This window comes from Octopus sinensis, linkage group LG2 (genome assembly GCF_006345805.1).
Source record: "Octopus sinensis linkage group LG2, ASM634580v1, whole genome shotgun sequence".
In the NCBI taxonomy this organism is placed as follows: Eukaryota; Metazoa; Mollusca; class Cephalopoda; order Octopoda; family Octopodidae; genus Octopus; species Octopus sinensis.
In genome coordinates, this window is record NC_042998.1 from 48,281,876 (window position 1) to 48,304,582 (window position 22,707).

Consider the following 22,707-nt stretch of genomic DNA (forward strand, 5'->3'; position numbering starts at 1 on the left):
GAATAATATCCCCTCTAAGTTTGGAATAATATCCCCTCATATTATATATACATATGTATATATATATATATATATATATATATATATATATATATAGAGAGAGAGAGAGAGAGAGAGTGAGTGTGAGGAGAGAGAGAGAAAGAGAAAAAGAAAGAGGAAGGGGAGACAGAAAGGTAGTTAGATAGATAGATAGATAGATGCATACATTCACAAATTAGAGGAATGTATGCGTGTGCATGCGCATGCGTGTGGTGGTGGTAGTATATTTGTGTGTGTGTGTGCGTGTGTGTGCGTGTGCGTGTGTGTGTGCGTGTGTGTGTCCATTCTTTGATAATTAAAATTGAACGTCTTATGGTTTGTGATGTTCTACAAACGTAATAACGGTATGGCTTAGTGGAAGGCAGGTGTGTTTGTATGTTTCCCTTTGAACAAATGACAATACATACTCATCGTTGTTGCTGTTAAATCTTTGCTGCTTTCAAATATTTCAGCTGTCTACTTCTACTAATCAATTTAAATATTCCGAGTAAACTAAACAAACTCCTTTTTGTTTATTGTGACATCGCTAACTTTCGAATTCTTTTTACCTATTTCTCTAAGCATGCGAAAATATTTTGTTAGCATTAACATAACATTATAATCTTCCAATTCTGTATTCTGTTTCATGCTAATGCATTCACCCAAAACACTTTCAAACATTTTCAGAAGCATAAATATCATGAAAAATACCACAGAGAAAAAATATATCTTTCCTATAATTGGTGCGATATCATTTAGCTCCGTATAGTTGGTCTTTCCTAAGACTATCAAAAAGACGGATACCAGAGCTGAGGAATAACTGCGGTAAGACCAAATGGAACCAAAAATTAAATAACCAAGCATGGCGTAAATTCCTGCGTAAATACATAATAGAAAACTGACGCCAAATAGATGCGAAACACATCGGTTAAGAATTAGCGATATCTGCAACATGGTCTGGCTGACTCCAAGGATACACGACAAGCGAATAATTGCAAAGAAAATCAGGAATGCTAAAGCAATTGATATTATCTCATTCCAAATCACAATGTGGTAGAAATTTACGAATGCTTTCGGATCTTGGCGAAATTCTTCAAGAATCTGATCGGTTTGTGTGCGTTGAATAATGAATACAGCGAGAGACACAATACAGAATATCAGCGAAAAAAAATCAATCACGTTCCAAAATTGAGAGAAAAATGCCATTTGCATTTTGATTAGGTTGTATATAACTTTGATAAGCAATAAAACAATACAGAATATAAAGATCGCTTGAAACACAATAGTGATGACGCTATCAATGCCAAACGGGCGAAACACACTTATGATGTAATATGGTATAGCACCACCAGTCTCTGGAAATTCCACTAGAAAGTTCATGTATGCAAACATATGAGTATTGGCATTATAAAGCGTAAACTCCAAGAAAACTCCTCTGGTCTGTCTATCAACCCATTTAGCTCGGATCAGCTCCTCCAGCATGGCCTTCGATATGATACCATTAATCTGTAGTGAATAAAAAATACAAAGAAAAGGAAATGTATTATTTGTTATATATATTATATATATATATTAATATATATATATATATATGAATATATATATACATAGCTATTAGAGATGACTAATTAATTTATTTATCAATTAATTATGGATTTCAGAAGATAGGATATTCTAATTACAGAATTCCTAATTCACTGTGACTAAAGTGCTGTCAGGGTTGTGTGGTTATGGACCTCGTGTTGCCCCCACGTGGTTTCAGTTTCAGTCTTACTGCGCGACACCATAGCCAATTGTTTCTACTAAAGCCAGGGCCGGCCAATGCGAGTGAATTTGGAATCTGTGTGGAAGTTCGTCGTATATATATGAAATTGACTGTGTGTGTGTGTGTGTGTGTGTGTGTGTCTTCTATGCACGGCCAAACCGCTGGATCAATCTGTACCAAATTTGGCATGAAGGTTTTTCATTACTCGGAGAAGGGTCTAGTATAATATATAATTGTAAAAATGTATGTATGTATATGTATGTATGTATGTATGTATGTATGTATGTATGTATGTATGTATGTATGTATGTATGTATGTATGTATGTATAAATTGATGCGATTCGTGAAAGGATAGAATTAATGTTAGAGTACAAACACATATTTTGAGACATATTTAGAGAAATGTTTTGGAAAAAATTCGCCATTTCATTTCTTTCTAAAAGCTAATAGCATGAAAGTTTTCCGTTTCACACCTCTAACCTTATCGTTGATAGTTTATTCCACTGTATCTGTTTAAATTCTATTAACAGACAGTTCTTGTACAAACGACTGCTCTGATATTTTTTCTTTACTCAAGTCGGCATCTTTAAAACAACATCAAGACGTGTTGAGAAAGATAAGATGGATAGCAATGTCAGAATAGAGTTGTAAAGTGCTAATACTGCTATGGGCAATAATACAGTGAATGTATTGCAGTATGCTGCGAATGTTTACAGTTACAGGTACATACACCTGCTTATGTGTCTAGCGCGCTAGCTAAACTGGACAGAAATAACACTTTTGTATGGCTGTTCGTTTGTTTAATCATAAATATTGCTACAATATCAACTTCACATCTATGTTTCTGATGTAGTTCAACCATATCGTTCTGAATGTGATATTACCTTAGCTGCTGCAGAATATAACATTTGCACACCTTACCAGAAGTTCGAGCATTTTTCATCTTAATAACATTTACAGATGTTACTTATTTGCTTTGTTAGTTAGACCGTTGTCCAGTTCATTTAAACAAGTTTGTAAAATGTGTCAGCTCAAATGAAATGTAATGAGATGGTTTGGGATCATAATAACCTTCAAAACAATCCTAACTTATCACTTGCAATTAAGAAGTAATTTAAATGTTAATGGATAATTTCTGGAGGGTTAATAACAAAAGTTGATCTTTGATTCATGTCAATATAATTGCTCTGTTGTTGTAATCTTTATAATTATTTGGGATAATTCTATATTTAGAAGACTCATGTATGTACACAACACACACACACACACACACACACACACACACACACACACACACACACACACACGCACACACACAGACTTGCGTGTGTGTGTATGTGTATATATATATATTAAATATTATATTATAGATATGCACATAAATATATTACTTTTTGCATATATATATATATATATAGACACACACACACACACACACACACACACACACATATATATATATATATATATATATATTACATGTATGTATGTATGTATGTATGTATTGGCACTTATTAACCAATGTCTGATTCCAGGAGGTGATTTCGTATGCTAATACAGACGTCATAGGCTCTAAGATATGCTAGACTTTTCACTCAAACAAAGAATAGCAACAAATTGATCCATATTTGGAGTAGCAACGCATTCTATAATATTTATTGCTTTGCTTGTCAGGGCATGTGTTCCTAAAGGTATCGTTCTCAAAAGGATATAACCTCGAGTCACGACTGCAATTATTATTTTTATTTGTCATATTCAGACAAATAGTAAGACAACAAGTATGAAAATAAGTCAACAAGTTACAAGTATTAGTAGGAGAAGTGACAACGGTGAAAGAGAGGGGAAAAATAAGTCTATGAAGTGTTAATGCTTCATATTTATTAAATTGTTTAGGTGGAGAGCTGACAGAATCGTTAGCACGCTACGCTACTGGTTGAATTTCAACACCATCTTCATCTTTTTTTGATACGCCTCGCTGATCTTGACTTTCATTTCTCTGCGTAGAATGTCATCCAGCAACCAAATCCCTAAATACCTACCGTCGGGTTCATCCATGGTCTCTCCTGATTGTAACCGCAATCTTCTGCAGGCTGCTTTCTTGCCTTATTATTATTATTATTACTTTTTTTTCTTCTTCTTTCAAATTTGCTATCATTTCTTGCCGAGTGTCTTCCCGACTCCTAGGGCAAAGAAACTCATAGTATACATTGGTAGGCCATTAAACCAAACTCAGTAGTTCGTTCATTTTTTTTTTCATTTTTTTTTTTAAAGTTAAATTAAAATACATGAGCAGCAACAGTTCTCACATCGACAATGCTCTTCTCAATACGTGTGATGTACCAGTTAAGACTATTATTATTATTATTATTATTATTATTATTATCGTTTTACTTATCAGAACGTTCGGTTTCGGTTGTTCTGGTAGATTCTGCGAGAGCGGACAGTTGCCTGCTGTCAAAGGCCTCACAGGATCTCTTTTTATAAGCTTTGATACTTGGTTGTTCATTATCGTGGGAGACATTCAACATCCAAGTACTAATCTCAAAATCCTAGCTGTCCCCCACAGCAGTTTTTTCCGATTTCTTTGACATATTTCTCAAGCTTGGTTAGTACTCCGAGTGCTTCTACAGCTACTGGAATGACAGATAATCTCCTCATAGTCCACTTTCTTGCAATTTCGTCTTTTAGTAATCTGTGCTTTTCAATTATTTCTACTTCTTTGTCTCTTATACGTGCATCTCCAGATATTGCAATATCTATGATCATGGTTTCCTTTTTTTCTTTTTATCTACCACAACAATATCTGACCTTCAAGCCTCGATTAGGGAGTCACAATGGATTGTAAAATCCCACAGCATCTTATTGTCCTTGTTCTCAGGGACTCCTTCTGGTTCATTTCCGTACCATTTCCGTTCTCTGTTCAGGCCGTACTTTTCAAATAGCTTTCAGTGGACGAACTTAGTCACGTTATCGTGCCTCCTTTTTTAGTGCTTTTGGGCCAGCTTGTTACACATATGCACCATATGTGAGAGTGTTTCCAAGGTATTGCCCATGCAGTGGTTTCGTTTTCCAGTTGTTAACTCTTTCTTCTTCGTCTTGTTTCTTAAATTTTTGTGGGTGCATCACATTTTCGGTAGTTATTATATTGTTAATTCTAACAGTGGCAAGCAACGATTCACTATACTGTTTGATGTATCACCCCAGACAGTTCATCTCGTTGACAACACGAATCTTGCCTCCTATGAGACCTCTTCCACTCCTGTTTCTAGGTACATACAGTCTGTCAATGTCACTTTTGGGATGTAGTTTCTTGTTAATTGTCATCACTTTTCTAGCTTTCCTGTCCATTTCCTCAGGCTTGTTCTTTCCCCACTTAACACCTGCGTCGTATCGTATTAAAGAAACAGTCCATATGTTCATTGCCCAGATTTTGTTCTTTCCATCCAATCTACTTCCCATAATTAACCTGGTTCTTCTAAGATATTCTCGCCTAAAGATTTCCTTCATTTCACTTTCCTCCCATATTGATTTTTTCATCATTTGGCACTGTTAAGTCAATTATCTGTCCTCTTTATCTACTACTACTAAATCAAGCCTTCTAGCTTCTATTACTCTGTCAGCCTGAATGTTAAAGTCCCACAACGTTTTATATTTCATACTTTCTAGTACTTTACTGGGTTCATGTTCATTTATATTTCTTACTTTCTAGTACTTTACTAGGTTCATGTTCATTAGCTTCCTCACCCTTCTAATGTACTCTGTCTCAATTTTCGTTTTCATTACTAAAGTTAGTACTCTATCAGATTGTAATACTCCTAGATAGTTATAACTCTCTCCTTCTTTCAATGATTTTAATTTATGGCCATCTGGTAATTGGATGTCTTCACTGTTAACTACCTGTCCACTTCTCATGACTAATAATTCACACTTATCTATGCCAAATTCCATGCCTGTATCTTTGGTGAAGAGTCTTACAGTCTTTATTAAGGAATCTATCTCTTTTTCATTCTGACTAAAAAGCTTGAGATCATCCATGAAGAGCAAATGGCTAATTTTCCCCTTACCATTTCTGAACTGATACCCTGCCTTTGCCTTCATTAATATTAAACTGAAGGGGATCAAACATAAGACAAATATTAAAGGGGTTAACAAGTCTCATTGGAAAATTCCTCTCTTGATATTAACTTCCCCTAAGACGGTCACCTGAGTAGAGATCTACTTTCTGTTTCTTCATGCTAAAGCTAATAAATTCTCTTATGTTGTCTCCTATACTGAATAACATTCACTTATCCATGAGTATGAGATCATGTCATAGGCTTTCTTATAATTTATCCATGCTAATGTTAGATTTTTCTTTCTAGCTTTTACTTCATTTAGAACTGCTTTGTCCATATATAATTGCTCACACGTTCCTCTAGTCTTCTTCCTGCAACCTTTCTGTTCTTCTGGCAGTAAATTCTGGTTGTCAACGTGCTTGTAAATTCCTTCTGAAAGCATTCCGGTTAACAATTTTCACACTAATGGTAACCAAGTGATTGGTCTATAGTTGCTAGTTGAAACACCCTTGCTCTTATCTTTCATGATGAATATTGTTCTCCCTCTAGTCATCCAATTTGGTATTATTCCTCCATTAAGGCAATCCTGAAGTTGTTCCCTCAGCGTTCTATGTAAGTTGTAAAATTTCTTTAGCCAGTGCCTTTGAACTAAATCTGGTCCTGGGCACTTCCAGTTTGGCATCTTTTCAAACACTTTACTCATTAATGCACTAGTTAGTCTTAGATCTGGTTGCTTCACACTCACTACTTCTTCCCTCACTTTCTTTAACCATACTGCACCTACATTACGATTGACTGGCTTATCACAAATATTACTCCAGAACTTTCTAGCTTTTTCTGTATTACGTTTCACATCTTCAGTACTTCTTCTCCACTATTTATTTGGTTATAAACTCTCCTCTGGTCTGTCTAAAATAATCTATTCTGTTGATACTGGTCTATTCTTTTCTGATATCTGGAAAGCTTACCTGCTACCTCTATGATACGCTGTTTCAACTCTTCTATGACTGTCCTAAATCCTTATTATTATTATTATTACTATTATTATTATTATTATTATTATTATTATATTATTATTATTATTATATTATTATTATTATTATTATTATTATATTAATATTATTATTATTATTATTATTATTAATATTATTATTATTATTATTAATGTTATCATTATTATTATTATTATTATTATTATTTTTACGTAGTAGTCTTACTTTTATCACGTGCTTTTACTGCACTACCGAGTGCAGCTCTGTGTGCCTTGGATATGTACTGTAGTTTGTTGTGGTGCTCTTATTTTAACTGTATCGAAAGTGTTTTATGCAGGATGCGTGCATTGCCTAGTAGTGCTATTTTCTGTATGTTATATATACTTGTTAGTCCTGGTGTTTTTGTTATGTATTTTTCTGAATGTTTTTTATCATATCTAATGCGCCTACTATGATAGGAATTGTTTCTGTTTTTAGGTTCCACATTCGAGTTACCTCTATTTCCAGATCTTTGTATTTTGAAAGTTTATTATTATTATTATTATTATTATTATTATTATTATTTTATTATTATTATTATTATCATTATCATTATTATTATAATTATTATTATTATTGAGTGAGAGAGCAGTGCATGTCATCAAAGTGACACTGGGGTATAAATATACGAAGCCCAATATACCCATCATGACTACCCGTCTGATAAGGGTACACCAGGCACATGCATCACAACCATATGTGCGCGACATGATGACCTTATATCAAGGTAAACAGCGCATGACTTTACAGATGGAGACCACTTAGAATTTTCTTCGGATCGAGTAATCTGTCCCACTGAAAAAATCCCTGAATAAGGTTTGTTTAAGGGTGTTTAGTGAAACACCTATGTTTCCAGAGGTGAATTGTTCAAATCCGAAATAATTCCTCTCAACACATGGCTATGATGCTCTCCCACTACATCTGCTCGTGATCAGAGATGCACATATCGTCAGCCACTAAGGGACCTGCTCAACTGGTTTAAGTCAAGTAACTGACAAACAAATCTGTGGTATTGAGCAGATTATTTGCTGTAGCTCATCTTTTCTACCAAGATAAAACAATGTACATGATAACACTTCCAATTGGTTAAGATCAAAAGAACCACAGCCTGGTATTGCATATAATAATAATAATAATAATAATAATAATAATAATAATAATAATAATAATAATAATAATAATAATAATAATAATAATAATAATAATAATAATAATAATAATAATTTAAAGATAAAATATAAAGATCTTGAAATAGAAATTAGCAAAATGTGGAACCTGAAGACTAAAACAATAACTGTTGTCATAGGTGCCCTGGGAATGATAGCAAAAGGGGCTGATGGCTACCTTGCTCAGATACTAGGAAACCCTAAAATGGCAGAAATTCAAAAGATGGTGCTCATGGCAACTGCTCATATCCTACGCAAAATACTTTCTATGTAATCTCAAGTTTTAAAACAAACAATTTTCTTATGGTTTCTTAAACATTCTCTAGAACAACACTATGTACAAAACCAAACATATGGCACCCTAGGCATAACACCAACATGAACTTTCAGCTTGTTGTCTCTTGAGGTCTCTGGGTGAGACTTGGAGCCAACTTGTACTAATGTAAAGAAAAAATAAAACATAAAATAATAATAATACTAATAATAATAATAATAATAATTTTTGTTGTTGTTGTTATTATTATTATTACTACTATTATTATTATTACTGCTATTATTATTATTATTATTATTACAACAACTTACTATTATTATTATTATTATTATTACTATTACTATTATTATTATTATTACTATTACTATTATTATTATTATTATTATTATTATTATTATTATTATTATTATTATTATAATTATTATTATTTACAATTTTTCAGATCCATCTCGTTTGAGAATTACAAGCAGTTTTACAAAGCAAGAACTGCCAACTGCTATCAGGCATAAACATTATTTGGAAATGGTCATCATATTTGCTGCAAAAAATTAAATAAACAAAAAATATAAAAACGGAGAGAGAGAGAGGGGGAGGGAGGGAGAATGGAATTAGAACTAGGAAAACATTATGAACAATAAAAGCCCAGTTATAACCACAAGGCATTAAAACATACATGGCATTTCATATTTTGTAAAGAATGTTAATTTTTATTATTTTATTACCTCGAAATTACTTATGTAACCTCCTCCACCGTATGTGTTCCACATACCAATAATTGGTACACCATTTATTTTTGAAGCCGGAGTATACTTCCAAGAATCTGATGTTAAGTTGGTGACGCTCTCATTGTGTGGACATCCAAAAACTGTTTCCGGTTGCCACCGAAGACAATAAGGATCTTTTAATTCGTTCAGCAAATTGTATCCTTTGTTACAACTTTTGATTTTAAGACTCGATTTATCACAATTTTCTGCAAATTATGAAAAGCACATTTAAAAAATGTACATCAATATTTTACAACTCATTAATATTCAAATGGCTAGTATTCGCTAATTGGATTACATAATCAGAGACTATAAATATATCCGAATATATTTGCAAGTTAACATATGTGTGTGTGTGTATATAATATATACATACATATATACATTCATATATATATATATCGTAAAGTATACTAGCCATTTTAAAATGGCTAACCACTAGGGGTGGGGGTGTTACTGTAGCTTTTTAGCCCCAGGAGATCATCGTCTCCAGCTGGATTTTGACACAATCCTATGCCCTTTAATGATATTCGCAAAGGGAGGTCATCCCCTCTCGAAAACCTAAGTGATACGCATGGACTACAGTTTCGAGATTATTGTCTCTTGTCAACACACGCTAATCACGGGTTTTCGATAAGAGATTAGCGTGTGTTGACAAGAGACAATAATCTCGAAACTGCAGTCCATGCGTATCACTTAGGTTTTCGAGAGGGAATGACCTCCCTTTACGAATATCATTAAAGGTCACAGGATTGTGTCTAAAGCCAGCTGGAGACGATGATCTCCTGGGGCTAAAATGCTACAGTAACACCCCCCACTCCTAGTGGTTAGCCATATTAAGATGGCTAGTATACTTTACGTTGTCGAGCGCTTACTGTTTACACCTCGCTCAGAGATTTATTATTGCTTAATATATATATATTATATATATATATATAATTTTAATCCAAAAGGGAAACAAAAAAACAACAACAACAGGAACAATTACAGTATTATTATTAATAGGCGCTCAGGAGATGGAAGCAGGGGGTATGACGTTTCGAGCGGAGCTCTTCGTCGGAAACATAAAGAAGGAAGAGAGAGAGAGGAAAGAAAGATCCCAGAGCGGGCAACAGGGAAAGAGAAAAAAGACGACTGGTTGTTTACGAGTTGCACATGGTGAAAGGCGGATGTTGACGATAACAAGAGCAAAGTGGGTTTTAAAGGCAAAAGAGTGGAGACAAGGTTGGTAACCCAACAGATGTGTGTGTATGTGTGAGTGTGTGCGTGCGCGTGTGTGTATGTGTGTGTGTGAGGCGAGATGAAAAAACAAAAAAAAATATGTGGTGTTAGTGTGTGCGTCTGTGTGTAGGCGTGTGGGGTAGGGCGAGACTAGTGGTCAGCTAGCAGACGAGGTCAGTAGTAAGAAAAAGAAGGAAGGAGGAAGGGAGGTCAGTAGTAAGAAAAAGAAGGAAGGAGGAAGGGAGGGAGGGGAAGGGGTGGGGGCGTATGTAGCGTGCCAGCGTGTGTTGAGTAGTAGTGTGTGTGTGTGTCCAGTGTCGTGGTGGTATTAATGGCGAGTAGATTGAATGTGTGTAAGAGTGATGTATATATATAGGCAAGGTGTGTATATGTGTGCGCGTGTGTGTAACGAAAAAGGGGGGGGGTTTAAGGAAAAAGGACTCCAATATATATATATACATATAAAATATAACACCTGGATGAAGGATATCAGACCTTAGTAGATGATCACAACATTCGATTCTGCACACCAGCTTCAAGTTGCTGATTTTATATTCATATATCACAATAGAAGATCATTCTTTATAATTATATATATATATAGTTGATCTAAACATGAACAACGTGAAAACACAACAACGCGAGAACGTGGAACAAGTATTGTGTTATTGGACGTTCAGGAAAGGAAAGAAAAAAGGAGGATTTAACGTTTCGAGCGGAGCCCTTCGTCAGAAACATAGGAAAAGGAAAGATCTAAGGAAAGGAAGACGGAGGAAAAAATCGCCAACGATACACACGTTGTCACACGTTGTCACACACAACACACACACACACACACACACACACACACACATACACGCACACACACACACACACACACATATATAAACTCAGCAAGTTAAAGCTGAACCGAATTTTGTGACCTACTGACATCCTCCGACCTCGTGTTGTATTATTCTTATATTAATCTTATGCAAAGACGAGTTCCGCATGTGTATCTGTCTCCGAAGTATAGCTTACTGTAGGATAACATGTGGTAAGCAAATAAGGACATAACAACTCTTAAATAATGCTCGTTACGAGGTTTTTACCCGAGAATTATACTAAAATCTATATAACTCTGTATATCTTTATTTAACGTGTATTTAATTTGGCTATACTATGGAAAGCCACAACGTTGCGTTATTTGTCTTGAGAAAGCGTCTCATATAGACGTATAGCGCAAAAAAAAGCACAGAAGTGTAACAGTTGTAGATTAAAAGTGACAAGCAGCAGTGGTGGAATTGCTAAATCATGATAGTGACTGTGTGGTAAGAAACTTGCTTCCCAACCATTTGGTTCCGGGTTCAGTTCCACTGCATGACACCTTAGGCAAGTGTCTTCTACTATAGCCCCAGATCGACCAAAACCGTAGGAGCTGATTAAGTACTGAGGTTAAAAAAGAGGTACTGGGATTGATTCATTCGACTAAAAATTCCTCTATGGCCGCAGTCTAATGATCTTGTCACAAATCCCTTAGACATCGGCATGTGGGGATAAATTGAGCTAAGAACGTAAAGACTGCAATACATATAGCAAGGTATATCGTCCAACGCTCCAATAATTCTCACTCCTCGGACTGCAACTTTATCAACCCAGAGAAAGTAAAGTTGCTCTCGACAGGATTTGAACTCAGAGTGCTAGGAACAAGAACGAACATCGTAAAGCATTCTAATTTATTTTAGGAATTCTGCGAATTCTCCCATTGTGATATCAAAAATTCGCGAATTCACCCATGTGATATCAAAAATTCGCGAATTCACCCATGTGATATCAAAAATTCGCGAATTCACCCATGTGATATCAAAAATTCGCGAATTCGACCATGTGATATCAAAAAGATTTGGTTGCTATTTCTAACAGGTCGAACAACAAAAGGGAGATTCCTTTGTTGGTACGTTTGCGATATTTCTTTCAATTTTTGTGGTAATTATTTCAGTACATATCGCAACGCATGTCGCCCACGCTCCAACAATCTTCACTCCTTGATCTGCTATTTTATCAACCCAGAAAAAGCAAAAGACAAAGCTGCTCTTGACAAGATTCGAACGCAGCGCGCTTGGAACAGGAACGAATATCGTAAAGCACTCTATTTAATTTATTCTAGCAATTCTGGGAATTCGCTCACAGTTTTCAGTACCAAACATATTTATAGCGCCAAAATCGATTAATAGAACAAACAACCTGACTTTTTGACTCTCAGTTGTCGTAATCTTGCCGGACCAATTTTTATATTTACGCCATCTGATATATACATTTTCTCAATAGAAACCATTTTCTTCTTAAAAATACTTGCAGTCGGAAAAAAATTTGGGAAAACAACCTTTTCCATCCACTCGAAGTATAATTCCACAGTTTTCACCTGCAACGGGAAAAAGAGAAAATTATGTTATCAAAATAATACAAAAATCAAATGATGCGACATTTGTATAAACACATGAATGACAGAAGCTGCAGTGTGGCACTAAATAAAATATAAACGTTGAGTAGTTTCTGTTGTTAGTTGTAACCGAATCACTTATGACATTAGTAACTGTTATTCTTGTTACTGCTGCTGCTGCCATTGTACTAGTTACTATTTAGTTCAAGACCGTGGAGACGCAATGGCCCAGTGGTTAGGGCAGCGGATTCGCGGTCATAGGATCGCGGTTTCGATTCCCAGACCGGGCGTTGTGAGTGTTTATTGAGCGAAAACACCTAAAAAAGCTCCACGAGGCTCCGGCAGGGATGGTGGTGATCCCTGCTGTACTCTTTCACCACAACTTTCTCTCACTCTTACTTCCTGTTTCTGTTGTACCTTGTATTTCAAAGGGCTGGCCTTGTCACTCTCTGTGTCACGCTGAATATCCCCGAGAACTACGTTAAGGGTACACGTATCTGTGGAGTGCTCAGCCACTTACACGTTAATTTCACGAGCAGGCTGTTCCGTTGATCGGATCAACTAGAACCCTCGTCGTCGTAACCGACGGAGTGCTTCCACATTTAGTTCAAGACCAGCATTGATGGAACAAATAATAAACATAGGCATTCTAGTCTGCAAACACGACGTGTTTTTATACATCTTGGACTATATTACCAAACGAATCCTACATTTTGCTTTTAAACAAATTAGGATATGCTTATCAAAAAGATTTGGCTGCTATTTCTAACAGGTCGAACAACAAAATGTAAATTCTTTTATTGATACGTTTGTGACATTACTTCTGTTTGTGTGTGTGTGTGTGTGTGTGTGTGTGTGTGTGTGTGTGTGTGTGTGTGTAAAGATAATTTCATTTCATTTAACAACCCACATTGGGCAAGTATTTTCTCTCATAGTTTTGGGTCATCAATGCCTCATGAGTGAATTTCGCAAACAGAAACTGCATGGAACTGTATGATATAAGGCAGCGAGCTGGCAGAAACGTTAGCACGCCGGCGAAATGCTTAGCGGTATTTCGTCTGCCGTTACGTTGTGAGTTCAAATTCCGCCGAGGTCGACTTTGCCTTTCATCCTTTCGGGGTCGATAAATTAAGTACCAGTTACGCACTGGGGTCGATGTAATCGACTTAATCCCTTTGTCTGCCCTTGTTTGTCCCTTCTGTGTTTAGCCCCTTGTGGGTAGTAAAGAAATAGGTATTTCGTCTGCCGTTGCGTTCTGAATTCAAATTCCGCTGAGGTCGACTTTGCCTTTCATCCTTTTGGAGTCGATAAATTAAGTACCAGTTACGCACTGGGTCGATGTAATCGACTTAATCCCTTTGTCTGTCCTTGTTTGTCCCTTCTATGTTTAGCCCCTTGTGGGCAATAAAGAAATAACAAACTGTATGGAAGCTCGTCGTATACACACATACACATCATATATATGTGTATATATATGTGTGTATATGTATATGTGTATGTCTTTGTGTTCGTGCCCCCCACCCCACATCCCGTGACAACCGGTGTTGGTTTGTTTAAGTTTCGGTGACCTAGTCATTCGCTAAAGATGACCGAAAAAACAAAGTACCAAACTTTAAAAAAAAAAGTACCGGGGTCGATTTGTTCGACTAAACCGTCAAAAGCAATGCTTCGGCATGCCCCCGCCCTCAAAATTTCAGGCCTTGTGCCTATATTAGAAAGGATTACTTTTATTAAGGCGATGAGCCGGCAGAATCGCTAGCACGTCAGACAAAGAGTAGAGCAGCTTTCATCCGTCTTTACGTCCTGAGTTCAAACTCCATCAATGATGGAAACAAGTAAAAGCTCAAACCAAATACTAATGAAACAGATGCTGACATATTTTACCATCTCTCTTCTGCTATGAATCAGAAACTGTGTTCCTTCCTACGCAAGAAGTCTGTCAATCTCTATCATGATGGACTCTCCCGTCGAACACGACATATCAGTGGTCAGCTTTTGTTGAACGATCTGCACATATGATTTGTTTATAGCGATCAAATAAATGTATTTGCTGTACATTAGCACATTGCCCTCCATCACATCGACGTTACCTGGACATGTAGGCGGTGAACCCTGCGTCACATATCGAAGCGATCGCAGAGCAGTGTGAGATGAAGTGTTTTGCTCAAGAGCACAACGTATCTCTCGGTCTAAGAATTGAAATCACGATCTCGTAATCACGAATGCAACACATTAACCATTAGGCCATGCGCTCTCAAAATACAATAGATTCTTATTTCTTTATTGCCCACAAGGGCTAAACATAGAGGGGACAAACAAGGACAGACAAACGGATTAAGTCGATTACATCGACCCCAGTGCGTAACTGGCACTTAATTTATCGACCCCTAAATGATGAATAGCAAAGTCAACCTCGGTGGAATTTGAACTCAGAACGTAAGGGCAGACGAAATACCGATTTCTTTACTACCCACAAGGGGCTAAACACAGAGGGGATAAACAAGGACAGACGAACGGATTAAGTCGATTACATCGACCCCAATGCGTAAATGGTACTTAATTTATCGACCCCAAAAGGGTGAAAGGCAAAGTCGACCTCGGCGGAATTTGAACTCAGAACTTAACGGCAGACGAAATACCGCTGAGCATTTCGCCCGGTGTTCTAACGCTTCTTATTTCTTTACTACCCACAAGGGGCTAAACATAGAGGGGACAAACAAGGACCGACAAAGGGATTAAGTCGATTACATCGTCCCCAGTGCGTAACTGGGACTTCATTTATCGACCCCGAAAGGATGAAAGGATACAACAATAGATTCTACTTACATTTGTAAACTTGTGTTTACTCCCAAGTGGATGGACAAATACATGCTCGAGTGACTCCTTCATTCTGTAATTTTTTGTGTCTTGGTTTACATAAGCTATGTAGCCAGCAGATATTAGTAAAAAGCTGTATATAATACCATTTACAACAACACTCTTGCACCACATCTCAGAAATAATTTTCCGATGTCTAATTTTTCGCGCTTCTTCCTCGAGTGGTGTGAATACAACTTTCTTTGCATACTGTATTTCTGTGAAAATATAAAAATCCATCGATGACTTGGGATTTAGAATTACGAAGTAATTAAAAAAAAAAGGAGCTAAAACATGATCACCAGGTATTTAACGTCAAGCATGTAATTCTTTTATTCTTTTACTTGTTTCAGTCATTTGACTGTGGCCATTCACTTTTTTTTAGTATATAATCATCTGACCTTGCAATCATTGTAGAAAAAACAAAAAGTTTGTACCTCTCCTCGAAATATTATATCACTTTTTTAAAAGCTATGTTCATTGTATAACGTCTTTACACGACCTCGTTTTCCGCTTACACATCGCTCTTCTTTTTTAAAACCCCCATGGTTTAATGTTCTAATAGTATGTATGAGCTGTAGTGTATAATAGCAATATAAATCATTATTATTAATACAATTATTATTATTATTATTATTATCATTCAGTAGTTTTATTTTTATAGCGTGCTTTCACTTCACTACCGAGCACAGCTCTGTGTGCCTTGGGTATGTGCTGTGATTTGTTGTGATGCTCTGATGGTTATTGTATGGAAAGTGTTCTGCGTAGGATGTGTTATTATTATTATTATTATTATTATATTATTATTATTATCATTCAGTAGTTTTATTTTTATAGCGTGCTTTCACTTCACTACCGAGCACAGCTCTGTGTGCCTTGGGTATGTGCTGTGATTTGTTGTGATGCTCTGATGGTTATTGTATGGAAAGTGTTCTGCGTAGGATGTGTTATTATTATTATTATTATTATTATTATTATTATTATTATTATTATTATTACTTTTATTATTAAGGTGGCGAGCTGGCAGAAACGTTAGCACGCCGGGCGAGTTCTGAGTTCAAATTCCGCCGAGGTCGACTTCGCCCTTCATCCTTTCAGGGTCGATTAAATAAGTACCAGTTACGCACTGGGGTCGATATAATCGACTTAATCCGTTTGTCTGTCCTTGTTTGTCCTCTCTGTGTGTAGCCCCTTGTGGGCAGTAAAGAAATAGGTACTTCGTCTGCGCTACGTTCTGAATTAAAATTCCGCCGAAGTCGACTTTGCCTTTTATCCTTTCGGAGTCAATAAAATATGTACCAGTTACGCGCTGCGGTCGATGTAATCGACTAGTCCTCTACCCCCAATTCCCAGGGTTTGTACCTATATTGAAAAGGATTATTATTATTAAGGCGGCCAGCAGGCCGAATCGTTGGCACACCGGACAATGTGCTTAGCTGCATTTTGCTTGCCTTTATGTTCTGAGTTCAAAGTCCGAAGAAAATAAACCAACGGGTCCAGGAATCGAAACCACAATCTTACGATCTTGTGTACATCTCCCTTAACCACCAAGCCACGCGCCTCTACAGAAATACACGCACACACATGTATGAACATATATATATATATATATATATATATATATGTAGGTCCCGGGTTGATCGGGGTTAACCACAGTAAGTAAGGTACTCAATACATAGCAGAGTAATTAATTTATTATATAGAAGGAGCTTCTACAGGCTAGACTGTTTCATTCAGAGAAATCTTCAGGAAGCTTCCTGAAGATTTCTCTTGAATGAAACAGTACTAGTCCTGTAGAAGTCCTTCTATATAATAAATATATATATATATAATATATATATATATATATATATATATATATATATATATTATATATACATATATATATATATATATATATATATATATATAAATATATGAAAGAATGGAGCTGAACGACGGCTGCATATTCCTAATTGCGAAGGAATACCTATATATATATATATATATATATATATATATAATATAATATATATATATATATATATATATATATATATATATGTATGTATATATGTATGTAAAGCTTACATACAACGTATGTACGTATGTATGTATGTATGTATGTATGCATGCACGAATGTATGTATGTATGTACTGGTGAGCAAAGAGAGAAGATACTTTTGAAATATAATCGCTTTTAAATTAATACAGTTTTGGAATTTCTAAAGATGGAGGTTTTCCGAGGACAGTTTTTAAACATTTTTTAGTAGTTTTTCTTATTATCTCTTGTTTTGTATCTTTAATCCCATTGAAGTACAAAATCGCTACAGGCAGTATTTTTGTATGAGTGGCTGATTTTATAAGAATCAGCAAATATTCTTTTCTACTCTTGGCACAAGGCCCGAAATTTTTGGGGAGAGAGCTAGTCGATTAAATCGCACTCCAGTATCCAACTGGTACTTAATTTATGGACCCCGAAAGGATGAAAGGCAAAGTCGACCTCGGCGGAATTCGAACTCAGAACGTAAAGACAGACGAAATACTGCTAAGTATTTTGCCCGGCGTGCTAACGTTTCTGCCAGCTCATCGCCTTAAGAATCAACACATATTAATAAATAACTTACGCCTTCTTCGATTTAAATGTCCGTCGATGGCATTAAGTATGTTAATATATTCATTGTAGCTGATTTGTTTGACTTTCGGTCGATTCCTTAATATAGAGACTGCCAATGACAGTAGGAGTATCTGAAAAAATAGACATCAAAGGCATTGAACGTACTACATCAAAAACTACACTCACACTTACATACACAAATGCATTTATGGAGGACTGGATCTTTGTGAGAAGCTGCTTCAAAGTTAGATTCATTTCAATTTGTAAAAAGACGGGGGCTTAGAATCACAAAAAGTGGGTTTCAACAGATGGAAGAACATCCCTTCCCACAATAAGAACAGAAGGATTTCTGAGGTTTCTTACCACGAAAATAAAGTAGGATATCTGATAGTCTTTAATAGAACCTTAGCAGATTTTGAACAGAAAACATTGTATTAAGTATTAATAGTATAGTCTGCAATCACATCCATTAGCAAGTCAGCGTGGCTATTTAAATGTACCAATCTAATTCCTCGTTAAGCGAACGTAAATGGTAACTTTAATGCTTTTCACTCTTTAATGTAGAGCTGAGGAAATTACGATAACTTTTAGTAACAGTGGTTAATTACATGTATGTATGTATGTATGTATGTATGTATGTATGTATGTATGTATGTATGTATGTATGTATGTATGTATCTATCTATCTATCTATCTATCTATCTATCTATCTATCTATCTATCTATCTATCTATCTATCTGTCTATCTGCCTCTCTCTCTCTCTTCTGTGAGTGAATGTTATCACATTCTTTTGCTACACAGACAGACAGATAGATAGATAGATAGACAGACAGATAGATAGATAGATAGATAGATATATAGATAGATAGATAGATAGATAGATAGATAGATAGATAGATAGATAGATAGATAGATAGATAGATAGATAGATGAATAGATAGATAGATAGGACGGCTCAGCTTACGCTACACACAATTCCATAGCATGTCTATTTAATAATGAATAGCATTATATAATATTACACACCACCACACTATTTCACTTGGCAATATTGAAAGTTTTACTGATAAAGTTGATCATAATTTCATTATTACGTAACTACATCATTCTACTGGTAAAGATCAATCTCTTTGGTTCTTGCCAGTAAATATTACCTGCTGAAATGGTATGATTACATAAAAATGTTATATTATGTAATATTGTGTAACATTATGCATTATTGAGCAAATAATCATGCTAAGGAAACATGCGTAGCATAAACTGAGCTGTTCATTCATATTCCTTCAATATACACTGCGTAAAAAGACCTCGGTTATTATTAGATAAGTGGATTTAGAATATGCTTAATGTCATTTTACTACGGTTAACATCGCACTGCCTGCTACACTAACCTGATCGGTTGATAATAGTATTAATATTTTCTTTTTGGGTACTCTGTAAGCCAAATATACCTTGGAGTGCTGTCAAGTTAAATGCCTGGATCACTTAGATCATTACTACTTGATACGTGTGTATATATATATATATATATATATATATATGAATAAAAAAAATGGAGTTAACGCAGGTGTAATCAAATAGTTGCCCTGGTAACTATTTATTTATTTTTTCCGTGTTGCCCTGGTAACTATTTTTTTTCTGTGTTAATTGTTAACAAGGTAAAAATACACTCATCTATTTATATATATATATATATATATATATATATATATATCAAAGTGGAATAATCGAAATATGCTAGAATTACAAATAAGAAGTTTGCAGTCTTGCAGAGATGGTGGAAAGTATAAGGGAAACGGGAGGTCGTGTTAGAAAGGGACAGGAAGAGGAGTAGCAAGCATTTAAAGAACCAGCCCATTGATTCCAATAAAATAGAATTACATTTCATACAGTTCACTGAAGTATTGCTAGAACTGACAAATAATTTTTTTGTGAATGTTGTTTAGTTGATTAAGTTGGTATATTATCAAAATAAATTCCAAGTATTGGATATTTTTAAGTATTGATTATTTAGAATATCGATTCAAACGTTTCAAGGGTCTTAGATATTAAATTATGGTACTAGTTTAGCCAAGCTGTAAGATTAGAATATTTACATCCAGTTCATGAACAGTTTCAGATATTCAGCATGTTCTAAAATAATAGAGAACTTGGTAAAGAACGAGATAAAAATTCGATAATTGCGACACACATACTACTACTACTACTACTACTACTACTACTACTACTACTGCTGCTACTACTACTACTACTACTACTACTAACTACTACTACTACTACTATAATAATACTAATAATAATAATAATAATAATAATAATAATAATAATTATAATAATAATAATAATAATAATAATTTATTTCTTTACTACCCACAAGGGGCTAAACATAGAGGGGACAAACAAGGACAGACAAAATGGATTAAGTCGATTACATCAACCCCAGTGCGAAACTAGTACTTTATTTATCGACCCCGAAAGGATGAAAGGCAAAGTCGATCTTGGCGGAATTTGAACTGAGAACGTAACGACAGACGAAATACCGGTAAGCATTTCCCGCGCGTGCTAACGTTCCTGCCAGCTCGCCGATAATAATAATAATAATAATACCAGGTAGTGGCTCTCATGGCTTTTTATCTTAAGTGATTGGAAATGTTATCATGTACACTGTTTCGTCTTTGTATAAAAGATGGGCTACAGCAAATATTCTGCTCAATATCACAGATTTGCTTGTCAGTTATTTGATCTTAATCAGTTGAGCATGGCCCTTAGTGGCTGATGATATGTGCACCTTTGATCACGAGCGGAAGTAGTGGGGAAGCATCATAGCCATGTGTTTGAGAGGAATTCTTTGGGGGATATTTCACCCTTGGAAACATGGATGTTTTATTCACCATCTTTAAAACAACCCTTATTCAGGGAGCTTTTGACCGGGTGGGCCACTCGACCTGAAGAAAACCATAACTGGTCCCCATTTGCAAGGTCATGCGTTGTTTATCTTGATATAAGATCACCATGTCGCGCACATATAGTTGTGATGGGTATACTGGGTTTCGTATATTTATACCCCAGTGTCACTTTGATGACATGCACTGCTCACTCACTCAATAATAATAATAATAATAATAATAATAATAATAATAATAATAATAATAATAATAATAAATGCCCTGATTCAGTACCAGACAGTGGCTCTCATGGCTTCTGATCTTAACTGATTGGAAGTGTTATCATGTACATTGTTTTGTCTTGGTATAAAAGATGGGCTACAGCAAATATTCTGCTCAATACCACAGATTTGTTTGTCAGTTGTTTGACCATAACCAGTTGAGCATGTCCCTTAGTGGCTGACGATATGTGCATCTCTGATCACGAGCAGAAGTAGTGGGGGAGCATCATAGCCGTGTGTTGAAAGGAATTCTTGAAGGTTTGGATAAGTCACCTTGAAATTACCATGTCGCGCACATATGGTTGTGATGCATGTGCCTAGTGTACCCTTATCAGACGTGTAGTCATGATGGGTATACTGGGCTTAGTATATTTTACCCCAGTGTCACTTTAATGGCATGCACTGCTCTCTCATTCAATAATAATAATAATAATAATAAATAATAATAATAATAATAATAATAATAATAGTAATACCACCTCAATAATTCACCTCTGGAAACATGGGTGGTTCTTTCAACATCCTTAAACAACCCTTATTCAGGGACCTTTTGAGCGGGATGGGCTACTCAACCTGAAGAAAATTCTAACTGGGCCCCAACTGCAAGGTCATGTGCTGTTTATCTTGATATGAGATCACCATGTCGCGCACATATGGTTGTGATGCATGTGCCTGGTACACCCATATCAGACGGGTAGTCATGATGGGTATATTGGGCTTCGTATATTTTACCCCAGTGTCACTTTGATGGCATGCACTGCTCTCTCACTCAATAATAATAATAATAATAAACTGAACATGAACCTAGTAAAGTACTAGAAAGTAAGCCATATAAACGAACATGAACCTAGTAACGTACTCGAAAGTACAAAATATAAAATGTTGTGGGACTTTAACATTCAGACTGGCAGAGTAATAGAAGCTGGAAGGCCTGATTTAGTAGTAGTAGATAAAGAGAGTAGAAAGTGTCAGATAAATTGATTTAACGGTACCAAATGATGAAAAAAAAAATCAATATGAGAGGTATAGAAAAAATAGCAAGGTACCAGGACCCAGCCATGAAATTACTGAGACTATGGAAAGTACGGGTAAATGTATTCCAGTAGTTATAGGTGTATTAGGAACTATCCCTAAAGATTTGAACAGATGGATAGATAAAGTAGGCATAAAACCCAATTTAGTACAGCTCCAGAAAACAGTGTTATTAGGGACAGCCAGGACACTTAGGACGATTCTTGGCATCTAAGGTTACATGTAGGCCGATGTTAGGAATTTTTCTTTTCCAACAGTCTAATAATTTGTTGCGAATATGAATAATAATATCAAATAAATAAATAAATGAATGAATAAAATCTTTTAAACGTACCTTTCCTG

At 35.6% G+C, this 22,707-nt stretch overlaps 1 protein-coding gene across 1 annotated transcript in view; it reads right to left on the reverse strand.

The window, feature by feature from the left end:
• Window positions 1-203: 203 nt before the first annotated feature.
• LOC118767833 overlaps window positions 204-22,707 on the reverse strand; it is a 226,689-nt gene continuing 204,185 nt past the window's right edge. Inside the window, exons 17-22 of the mRNA XM_036513113.1 lie at window positions 22,700-22,707; window positions 18,177-18,297; window positions 15,541-15,788; window positions 12,519-12,696; window positions 9,033-9,280; window positions 204-1,524 (exon numbers count right to left, since the gene is read on the reverse strand). The exon at window positions 22,700-22,707 is cut by the window's right edge and continues 722 nt beyond it. Of these exons, the coding sequence (XP_036369006.1) occupies window positions 532-1,524; window positions 9,033-9,280; window positions 12,519-12,696; window positions 15,541-15,788; window positions 18,177-18,297; window positions 22,700-22,707 (1,796 nt within the window). The 3' untranslated portion in view covers window positions 204-531. The remainder of the gene's footprint in view (window positions 1,525-9,032; window positions 9,281-12,518; window positions 12,697-15,540; window positions 15,789-18,176; window positions 18,298-22,699) is intronic.